Source organism: Botryllus schlosseri, chromosome 2 (genome assembly GCF_051294905.1).
Source record: "Botryllus schlosseri isolate E-star chromosome 2, Bs_hap1, whole genome shotgun sequence".
NCBI classification, from domain to species: domain Eukaryota; kingdom Metazoa; phylum Chordata; class Ascidiacea; order Stolidobranchia; family Styelidae; genus Botryllus; species Botryllus schlosseri.
The window spans coordinates 10,459,671-10,471,972 of NC_137237.1; the positions used below are offsets into that span (position 1 = coordinate 10,459,671).

The 12,302-nt window shown below is 38.6% G+C and overlaps 1 protein-coding gene across 1 annotated transcript; it reads left to right on the top strand.

Annotated features, from left to right (window-relative positions):
• Nucleotides 1-1,765: 1,765 nt before the first annotated feature.
• On the top strand, nt 1,766-11,932 carry LOC145433466 (phosphatidylserine synthase 2-like). The gene is made up of 10 exons (XM_080310580.1): nt 1,766-2,006; nt 2,075-2,176; nt 3,497-3,647; nt 5,838-5,972; nt 6,345-6,509; nt 6,569-6,687; nt 7,440-7,554; nt 7,618-7,760; nt 8,477-8,659; nt 11,495-11,932. Exons 1-10 carry the CDS (start codon nt 1,909-1,911, stop codon nt 11,664-11,666), a joined length of 1,383 nt encoding a protein of 460 aa, XP_080166706.1. The 5' UTR covers nt 1,766-1,908; the 3' UTR covers nt 11,667-11,932.
• The last annotated feature ends 370 nt before the right edge of the window (nt 11,933-12,302 follow it).

The window sequence follows — 12,302 nt, forward strand, 5'->3', positions numbered from 1 at the left end:
ACGGCAAATTCAGAATCAGCATCGTCAAATTAGGTAAATTCAATTAACCGGTCTAAAAAAAAGTTGAAAAATGTCTACCAGTGATATTCAAAAGAGCTTAGCTCAAGACTCATTTCTAAAACTTCAGATCTTGGTTAATGGACATTGGACATTGCGATGGGTATATGGCCGTCCGTTAGTCTGCGATGGTATACGGCAATTCCGTTGTCTACGGATATCAGCTTACAGTTTATACTTAACTGGCACTTCCGCAGTAGCTGACACGAACGTCCTGCGTTCTGTGTAGTTCTTGACTGGCAGTTCAATAGAGACGACAACAATTGCCTTTTCCAGATATATTGTACGGGTCGATAGTAATTCGGATAGTTTAAGCAGTAAGTACAGCGTACATGAGTCTCGTATATAAATCAGAGTCCATTATACGATATGCGCTAGGTAATATACCAGCGATAAGTCACGTGATATAGAATTATACCATAACAGATAGGAGAGAAATGGAGCCAGAGCTCCTACAACATGCAATAATAGAAACTAGAAAGGCAGCATCTGGACGAGCTATAAGAATCCCAAATCAGAATTCGTAGATTCAACTCAAAACAACTTCAACACACCACAAGACTGCGATACAACGAAATGATAGGAAAGGTGTCGAAACGACTTGGAGTAGACTTGGACATAATCGTTGAGTTATATTTTTCATCTGAATAAGTCACACACAATGTAGGCTACAATGCGATAAGATGACTTTTTCATACCTGCCAAAAATGTCCACTCCCACTACACGAGATCCTCGTCTAAAGGAAATATCTACTTACCCCCACCCAATAGCAACCTAACTAAGAGATCTATCGACTACTCGGGACCTATCATCTGGAATGCATTACCACCACACATCCGTGAATTACCTTATAATAGATTCAAAAAAGCCCTACTTGATCACCTCTTGTCGTTGCACTAACACTGTTGCCCTACCTCGCCCAGACATTGCTTCATTGATCATTTGCTACCATCGTTTAATTTTTCTTCTATTTTATTTTTTTAACTACTGTAACCTTTTTTACAGCCAGACTGCTTAGAGTCAAGTGTACCTGTTTGATGCTGGTGTGATCAGACTAGATGACCTTCACGGTCTTATCGATCATTCGATCCTATCTAATACCGAATAATGTGCAAGCATATTTTCTGTACCACCATCACTGCCGTGCGTTATGTATTTTGGTTGGATGAAAATAAAGACTCTCTCTCTCTCTCTCACACAATGCGATGTAATGAACAGATAGGAGGATATGTCGAACGACACGCAGTTGCGATCCTTTTTAGACTGACATCCACCTCGGATCTTTTTCGTCGGATCTTTTTCGGGGCGTTTTTTGTCGCCTTAAGAACGGCGATGTAAAAAGGAGGCAGGCGTACTGAATGAAAAGTAAACGGATATAATATAAAAAACAGGCGACAAAAAGTGGTAACATGTATCGGGAGGCGAGATCGATATGTCAGAGGTCGTGGTCGTCGTCCGTGGTTCTATTATAGAGTAGTTCTAGTTCTATAACTCGCTATCGCTACTACCATGCTGTGACGTCACGGAAATTGTCGGTATTTTTTGCATCTAATGGCTGAGACTGATATTTTTTTCAAAGTGTGACATCGACTCGATTTATCGTCGAACTGATAACAATTCGTCGGGCCTTTGTCAAGGACTGACGGGTCACATTGAAATATCGAAAGATAATATTTGGTCGCTAGGTGATGCACATGGTGAAGGGTTGTTTACAAATGAAGAGCGGCAATGCAGCAACGCGGTGCGGCGCAATGGTTGCGTGCAGTGTTCATCATCATTCATCACGCTTTACGATGGATTTATGCCGAATTAAAAGCGATAGAACTGTTAAACATTGATAGCCATTAGCCATGGATGCGAGACGTGACGGACGAACATCGAGCAGGCTTATTTCGAGACGCCAGTCGGAATCTGTCGTCTTTGATGATGGAACGAATACATTTTTCTGGTAAGTTTTCGCCAGAAAATAATTTCATACCGAATACCGCTTGAACAAAATAGATCTTTTTGTTTCAGGCGTGCTCATACAATCTTAGCCCTTGTGTGCATTGTGGCTGTTCTGTCGTATATAGTATTTACTGAAGAAGAGTCCAAAGACGTTGAATACAATGTTAAAAGGTATGATTATATTGCAATATCATGATGTTTTGATTTGTAGAAAATTATAGAAATATGATGATGACTTCGCAATGTCGTAAACCCAGTCAGCATTCACCGAAAACAATCAACTATTTTTATGCTTTTCATCCTATTCTAACCTCGTTGAATGTGAAATCGTTTATCAGTTAAGTTATTAATAGTCAAGTATATATTTCGGTCCAAAAGTGACTCAACAGACAACACCAAATTTCACTGGATGAATATTTAGGACCGGACTCTGTTGAGGTATTGGGTGATCATCTAGTCGACTATACCCAAAGTGGATGTTGGTACGGTAATCATAATTCCAAGTGGAGTTTGGGTTCGACTTATGTTAATCATAAATAACTATATCAATATAACACGTAATGGAATGATAAACTAAAATCAACAGTGGAACAGATTGGGGGTACAAATTTTAATCAAACAATTTCCCTGCTTGAGTTAGAAATGCAATCAATGCATCGATTTCTGAGACTATATAGCGATTTTACAGTACCACCTTGGCCTGCAGGTATTAATAAAAGAACTTGTAAATACGATGCATGCACAGTATGCACATTGCACACTGAATGAAAAGTAACATAAGATATAACAGAGTGACAAGAAATGAAATGAAGAGGAATGTGTCAGTAGGGAAAATCGATATGCCAAACGGTGGTCCAGTAATATCAAGTACAGACAAGTATTCTTTTTGTTTGGTTTTGATTTTTGTCTTGACTGTGGGATTACTGGCCAAATACTAATTCACTTTTGTGGCCTGTTATACTTGATTGAGCGATGTGTTGTCTTGTAATTCGTGCTGAACTTATCGAGCTAACCAGTGGTGGGATTCCAATTTCCAAGTTATTGCCAGACCGTTTTATCACAAAATTCATATTTATAAGCCGGTTCTGTAACAAAAAGTAATTGATATTAACAAGTAGCCTAATGCTAACCAGTTCGCTGATCTCATAAATTTAGTGAGACTGTTCTGTAGAACCGGTACAAACCGCCTGAATCTGACCACGAGTGCTAACCCAATTTGCTTTTATAACTGATTAGATACCGTATGTAATTTGGTTAGGTATGACCAATCCTTATCAATGTTGCTGGTTTTGATGGGATTACTATTGGGAAACCACTTACAAATACTGCTGTCATAAGCAGCAAATCACTTCATTCCTTTTCTTATATGTATGTGCAATGTGTGAAGCTAATATGGTCTGGAGGACCAACCTTAGTTTTGACCACGAACTCTATGCGTAGCATGGTGATTTGACTCCATCTCGAAATGTAACCTCTGGACTTTTATTTCAGAGGAATCATTGCAGGGATTCTCATGTTTCTGGCTATCGGTATTACTCAAGTTAAAGATGGCCCGTTCACTAGACCTCATCCAATTTTCTGGAGGTTTCTATTTTGTGCCAGCATTCTGTATGAGTTGGGGATTCTCTTCATTTTGTTTCAAGTGAGAAATGATTTTATTCAAAATGATCGCATGTATCTTTGTGTCAAAGGCCGTACCATGATGTTTTATATCAAGAAACATGCAACACCGATTTAATGATAATACTGCAACCTTGCTATCAACATACTTATGCATTTTGAAGGTGTTTCCATGCTGTTGTATTCTTTGGATACATTCAATAATGAACGAGTTTCTTAATGGAATATGTTTACCATCATCCACAACGACCACAAGCCAATTTATTGCGTGAAGTTCAGGATTGACTGTCATATCAGTATAGTCAATATCATAGATTTACAGAGATTGATGACCTAGACTCGGGAAATCTGTTGACTGATTTTTGGACAATGCTAATCCTTATTAGGGATCATATCCCACATAGTAGGCTATGTGGAGGTGGAAATAAGTCTGATCTCAGATCTTCCGCTTATCCGGCCATCTTTTATATCAGTGAGTCTCAACTGCCGGTCCATGTCAAATTCCTGCCGGTCTGCCAGATATATTTCAATTTTATTCTCAATTACAAAATGTAAGTGGTTCAAGGCTTGTAATTTAATCAGAGAAATAAAATACGGCTTTCCCCACATCACAATGCTGCAATTGTTGTATCAACCGGTTTAAAAGTAGTCTACAATTCGTTTGAAACGTTGGTAACATGTGAAAGCTGAGAAGACATTTTAAACAAAATTCGACGGAATTCAACAGTAAATTTAATGACACTTGACGGTATAATGGAATACAGCTAACAGCGAAGTCGCATTGTGACAGGAGTTTGCCTTTACACAAACTTCAATAACAAACGTGTAATATCAAAGAGACTGCACCAAAGTTCCCATTAAAGTTACAATTTCTAGTTTGAAGAGCTTCTTGGAGGTACAGAAATTCAATATACAATTGAATAGTATATTCGTATTGAAATGAACCCGAATATTTTCGGCTGACACTCGTCAGGGGTAATCGTCAGCAACTAGTAGAAAATTGGAAAGAACGTTGTATATCAACAACACATAAACGAGCATGTCCCCAGATTTATCAGAACACGTGCATCACGCGCGGTAAAAAGTTCACCGTTCTGCAAAATTTGTTTTGAAATTTTACCAGTCCGTAAGCTAAAAAGATTGAGAACCACTAATCTACAAAACTACATGCATGTGAGGCATTTTTATGTCAACAAAATGTAAATGTGAAATATAATCCATAATTCCTATTCGTAATCTAGATGTTAGGATATAGTAAAATCAACTTCAATAACATTATCTTATCCGATCATAACAGTAGCAGAAGCAATCTATTCCCATTCCAAACTGAATATATGCGAAGTAATAACTGACGTTACAATATTTGATTGCTAATTATCACTTTCAATGTGCCATTGACTAGAATGCTTGTATGGTGACAATGTGCAGGAAGCCTTATTGTGTAAGTTTTGGAGAGAGTTCAAGTTCGGATTGTGTTATTTTTATTCTTTGAAGTTATGAGGATGATCAGTCTGATCACTGATCACATAACTATTATGATTATAATGTTTTGTCTCATCATGTTGAATGCCTGTATCATTTTCTCAAAACTGTGCAATTTGAAGAACTTTTGAAGAAGTGCGATTACACTGCCCGCATGGTCATAAACCCGATTGAACGGTCAATAGATGGGTTGAAAATAGAGGAATTCTTCTATTTACTTATGTCATTCACTTAGCGGTATTTTTATTTAATATTTGGTGCAGTTTCCTCAATGGGAAATGTGCTGTGCCGTGATGAACAGTGAATGTCATTTTATGGTACATGTGAGCCTTGTATTGTGCTGTGAATCGTTGCTGACTTGATATATCTTTTGTTGACAATAGAATGTGTATTTTTGAGACGTCAAACAGATCTCATAGGGCTGCGAAAAATCTTTCTATCTGCTTCTCTAAATACCATATTCCATTTCCTAACATGTAGGGCCAAAATATTGAAGCACAGTATCTTTTACCAGGAGTTGACGTAAATTAAAGACTGGGTATTCCTATTATATTACAATGAATATTTGTAGCCTATGCTCTATTAGCACAGTAAAGTGATTTTGCAATACGCCAGTGTCGTTTAGGAGTTACCCTCCAGTAGTGTGTTTGCGGGTAATTGTCAAGTTGATAATTAACTTGTTAGAGAGAAGCACACAATAATCGCTTGTCTACTTTATCTCTATTCTCAGTCAGCAGATCAAGCGAGGTTTTTCCTCACCTACCTCGACCCCAGCCTCAATCAACCCCTGGATTTCCGAGCGTACGGTGGCAACTGCACTGTATGGGACCCGGGACATAAGGATGGACCTCTGCATAATGTCATGGTATACAAATAAACTGGCTGTAAAGATGTAGCCTTCAATTAATAGAAACTGGGTCATGTATAATTCGAGTCGCACAAGTTCCAAGTCATTCTATTTCGAAACATTGAACATCCCCATCATTTGAGTGTTTTGGAATTCAGCTGTATCAAGTTGAACCTGGTAACACGCAATTTTCTAAATTAGCTTAATGCTGCGCCTATTTATTCATTGCTAAGTATATACACTCTTAGCTATATATAGTTTATTTGGACTATCGTTTATGATAGTTATTCATATCTAGCCACGTTTCAAAAAGGTAGCACACCCCTGATTTGGACAGCATCTGTCGTGTTATCCACCGAAACCACCATGTATCTGTTTAATTTGATACAGGATAAAATGGACGGATTTGTGACAGCCCACTTCTTAGGATGGTTCTTGAAGGCCTTGATTTTTCGCGACATCTGGATGACAACAGTTATCAGCGCTACGTTTGAACTGTTGGAATACACGTTCGAGCATCAACTTCCCAATTTCTCCGAATGCTGGTGGGACCATGTGAGTATATACTTGAGATGTCGTGTGTGTGATGTACAATTTGGATGTCTCTGTTTCAGTGGATACTCGATTTTCTGGTTTGCAACGGTCTCGGAATATATTTAGGACTGAAGTGTCTCAAGTATCTCTCTGTGAAGGAATACAAGTGGATTGGTCTCTGGCATATACCATCTTACAAGTAAATTTATGATGATGCATTCGCCGTAATTTTCACTTTGCGAGCACCTTTAACCCGGTGGTGTGTTTTTTTTATATTGCAAGTTCTGGAATTTTTAACAATAGAAATCGAAAGACAACAGCAATTACTTGTAAGAGATCACTTGCTTTTACACCATTCCTTGACATTCAGTGGGAGTGATCTTGTGCTGCAATCTACATTGTTATCATTAGTGCAGGGATGGTCAGAGTAGTGAACGTTATATGCCAAGTAGAAGTTGCATTTTTCAAGACATGTCAAAAGAAGAAGATGTAATGTTTGAGAAGTAGAATAAAATAATAAAATAGATCTGGTCGAGGGGGCCATATAGGCTACTTTTAGCAGTTAATCGCAGGTGGGCACCATAGAAATTGCAAGATGTATCTTCATTTTCGTGATTGTGACTATCCCAAAATGACAAATCACACTACAAATAGATGCGAGTTTTGAATATATACTCCGTTACGGTGATATAGGGCCATTTTGTCGGTTGTTATGGAAATTTTACTCATTCAAGTGATGCAAAAATATTCCAAAACTACTTTCTACTTTATTAAATTCAAATTGTGAAAAGTAAGTAGTTTTGCCTGAAAACAGGTTGAGTAGAAATTGTCTAAATATTATGTACTCGATGATACCATGCTATGCAGTGCTATTTACCTACTGGTGCTCCACTTCGCTGTATTAAAAAAGAATAAATCGCTTGTTACTACTGCTTACCTAACCTTTTGCAGAGGAAAAATGCGAAGGGTGGTTGGGCAGTTTAGTCCGTACAGCTGGATCAGTTTCCGTTGGAAGCCGACGGAAAATCTGTACCGATGGCTGTTGGTGTCGTTTCAGATCTTTATGGTAAATGTGTGATCGTGATTCGTTGTTGCGTGTGTGATGTCACCGATTGCGTTCATCTTACAGATTTTGCTCGCCGAATTGAATACCTTCTATCTCAAATTTGTTATGTGGATGCCGCCTGACCACCCTCTGGTACTGACGAGGCTTGTGTTTATTGGCCTTTGGGGTGGAGTTGCTGTTAGAGAAATGTATGACTTCATGAACGGGTAAGCCGATTAGTCTTTGGTAAGTTACGTTTATACCTTGAAAATTCGATTACGAGAAGAGGCAAGCGCTTGTCACACTACCTTTTGTGAAATGGAGCGGGAAACTTTGGACCACAGATCCCATTCGATATTATTTCATAGACTACGATCGAAATCCAAAGCACTTTCTGTTTGTTTATGGAAAAAGATGACACGACTCTAGTGGGTTTCAACTAACCAGGTTTTGTTGAGTAAAGTAGTTTATAGATAGAACTGCGTCGTTGTTGTGAGGGAAATTGCCATGAACGGTGAACGCGTAGCTCAATGATGAAGATGTATAGTTTCAAAATTACACCTATTTGTGATACATTGAAAAACACAAAGGAAGTTGCATGATGTATCAAGTATTTCTACCAACCTCACCAAGGAGTAGGGAAAGTTTAGAACATGTATAAAAGGGGAGTAAACGCACTTGCTCGTCAAATCTAAAGCACTGCTTACCAAATCTGTGTTTTTTTCTTATGTTCCTCTTCGCGAAGCCAAATTTACATGGTTACATGTACTTTAATATATTCAGCTCATTCTGGTGTGGCACTGCTACTCAAATACTCCACTGGCATCATTTAGTAAGGCTACTTCGAGTTGCTGATTCTGGTTGCGTGCTCATGCTGTGGAATTGTGACTTGTTAACCTGAGTTCGTCAGCACACACTGACATATGACATCAAATCTACACAGGGTCACAGACAAGTTTGGACAGCAGGCCTGGATGATTGTGATGATCATATGTACTGAGCTTCTTGTTGTCGTTAAGTTCGGGTGGGATGTTATCACCACACCGTTTCCGACCTACATAAAGCTGTTCTGGATCGGTGCATTCGTCTGCTATGTGTTGTGGACTTTGTGGAGATTCCAAATGAAGTAAGTTCTTGAATAGTATGTTCATATTCAATGTACTATTTTAAGATTGTACATTGAACGCTCTCCTATTTGAGATCTCATTTCATGCTGGTGACATCATATTTTGTGATATGATTGTTGATATACAATGTTCTTTCCAATTCTCTATTAGTTGCTGACGATTACTGCTGACGAGCGTCAGCCGAAAATATTTGGGTTCATTGCAATATAAATATACTATTCAATTGTATATTGACGTTCTGTACCTCCAAGAAGCTCTTTGAAATAAGTTCTGTGATTGGTAATGCCAATGCAAGTTTAATGGGTCTTTTGGTGGTTAAATTTTTATCACAGATCATATTAGCCCACACATCACTACATAAATGTGATTATGAATCACATATAGGCTACCTGAATTTTTGATATTAACTTTCGTGCAAATACGGTTCTAGTGGGTGGAAACTGACAAATCAGTTTCATTGCTCAAAGCATTACTGTAGCACAGTGGTTCTTAAACTTGTAGACCCCGACCAAAATATGAGTTTTAATGGCATCTCGCGACCCAAGCATCGCACATCAAAAAGAACATTTTTAATGTTGGTATATGCTATTTTTTCACGGGCACGTATGACTGAGAACGTGCAGACACTTGTTGATGAAACACCCACAATTTGGTTTTTCTGGGGTCGCATTTGTGCTACTCTCTACTCAGATTGCAAAGACTGGACTCTTCGGTTCCGACGACCGGAGATATCGATATCAAAGGCTTTGACCAACCACTGACGGTCAATTTTGGCCAAGGTCTTACTGCCGGCTGTATTTTTGGCACCGCACTTTGCTCGGCTGTGTGTTGGTCGCAACTTGACCTCAAAATACCCAGAGGTGGTCAAAGTAGTCAAGAAAGCTACCCAAGTAGAAGTAGCGACGAATAAAATCGACTCGAGTACGAGTAGAAGTACTTCTTCCATGATAAACCCTAAACTACTTGAAGTAGAATTGACTGACTTTAAAAGTACTCAAGTAAGTAAGTAGTTGTGAAAACGATCCTAATTTGTTCACATGGATTGTAAAAAGGTGCAAATTGAGCTATGCGAAAGGTGACAAGCTTGATTCATATTGATGCAAACCAGCAGGTATCTAATTTTCGATAGCATAAGGATAAGCATTCGTCCACATCATGGGATGAAAATAATAGTATTGATATGGAAATGCGATACTAATCCTCTGTTCACTCAAACAGCACGTTTTAGAAAATATCATGGTATTGCGCACTCCCCCATATTATAAGACCTGTAGTTTAGTCGAAGAGCAATACGTAGATGGTGTGTTGGATACGGTGTAAACACATTGTGCAATTAGTAAACGTTAAAAAATATGGTGGACCGTAAAAATGCAATATTGTGTAGCTTTATTTCTGGAAATGGAAGGCATTACTACATTTGCTTTTATACTTCAACATGTACGTTATCCAGACAAAAGAACTGATATTAATTAGAAATCAAAATATATGGTACTTGGAATTGAAAGTGAAATATAAATCTAAAAACGGAACATGTATTTAATGTCTTTAGTCCAGAAAGTTTCGAAGGTTGGTATGCTAAAACAGCTCTAAAACTAGAGAAAAGTCAGAGTCCACTTTTCCAGATTAGAACACGCCATGGACAGCTAGATTACGGTATGATGAGTATAATGCTAGATTGCGAAACATCAGTTTCAAACATTATGATAAGCCATATATACTGTGATGAAATATTTGATATGGGGAAGGGTGACAATGCGGTGTGAACGGAACTACGTCAACCTGCTAACCTAAATTATATTCACCGATACTTTCGTGGAATCATACTGGACACTCAGCATTCACTGCGCGCGAAGCGTGACCAAAATTCTAGGCTTAACTCGACGCTTATGAAAATTAAATGTCGATACTTCGTGAAAACAGCCCCGAAATTTCTCAGGCTATCTTCCTGATTGGAGTATTAAACTACATCTACTTGACAAACTGAAAATAGCTAAAACTAAGTAAGTAGATCACAAAATATTATGAAGTAGTAGTGGAAATTCAGATCTACTTGAGTAAGTACCAGAAGTAGTGGAAAACTACTTGAGTACTTCGAAAAAGAAGAATTACTTCGTTACTGACCACCTCTGAAAATACCTGTGTATCATACACCCACACCGGCTCGTCGCACGCCACTAACACTGGTCAACTAAACCAACGGTATCCGATAATCTGTTCTCCAGAGAAACCAATGTCAGGCAAATCTTGTCATAAATTCAAACCACTGTATGTAATACAATGCGGGGCACATTTTCATGATTAAGACCAGGGTTGTAACCAAGTCATAAGTCAAGTCATTTTCAATTCACCATCGAGTCCAAGTCAGTGAGTAGAGAGTCGAGTCCAAGTCAAATTGTTCGCAGTTCAGTTTTGGGTTCAACTCACTTTTTTCAACTCTGCTCGGGTGATATAGAATGGCTTGCATTCGTAATATCGTAGTTTTCCACAGACCTAACAGTTTCTGGCCCTATTTTCCAAGTATCAGGACTGATAGGCGAAATACCAATCATGTGGTGACTTGGTGGTGGTCTGGCTTGGCCATCCTAGTCTCCAGTCATACGATTTAGTTCGAGTCCTACACAATGACCCGAGTGCAAGTTTAGCCAATACACAAATTGAGTCGAGTCATTACAACCCGGATGAAGACATATTGTAGCAATGACCTTTCTTAGAAAATTCATATTAGAGTACACGAAACAATGCGTTGTTCCTTCATTGATCGATTACTTTTTGCTGGTGGAATAGCAGTAACCGCAGGGGTGAAACTACATTGTCACATTGTGTTGTATTGACAGATTTCCACGGGTCAAAGCCTTGATTGATGAAAGCCCCAATCTAAACAAGCCGATCCGCGATTATCTAATAGATACTGATGATAATTCTATGTATTCGGATGAAGACTACAAAACTTCAAATGGGCGGGTGAGGAAACGTAAATCCAAGACTTTGGAGACTGTAATGGAATAAATCCTGTACCGTATGCGTAATGAAATTTGTATTGAGATCTTCTGTAAAATTTTATTTTGTATTTTCCTGTTTACGAGCTGAAATTGCCTCTTTTTCTCTGGCAACACAAGAGTGCTGAACCATACGTATTATTTTTCATATTTTAACGGCGTGAGTTGTGTCTAGTAATGTCCTAGGATGATTTTTGTGACGTCTTCAACTGTCCGTACATGACCGACTGACAGTCTATGAGTAATTGTGCAATAAAGTCTGTTGATGATTCCGAATGTGGGAAGTTCTAGCAGTTGGGAGACCTTGCCAAGCTTGTTTAAATAGTCTTGCAGGTTAGAGGCGATATAACAAAAATGGCCATACTAACAAATTGTGTCGAACACAACTAGTATCCATATTGCTCAATGGTAGTGGTACAACTCTCAAAGTTACCTCATTATACGCAAATTGGATCTTTGGCCGTACTCCTGCTCCATGTCAATTCAAAAGAAATATACTGAAAATTCAAACCCAGCCCTACTAGAGCCCACAGCCTGACACTCCTGCCCTGGCCAAATCCCATAGTCGTGGATCTGACTCCTTGATCCACATTACTTACTGCATGCACGCAATATTAATTCATATCTTGTGTACCTTAATTGTAAG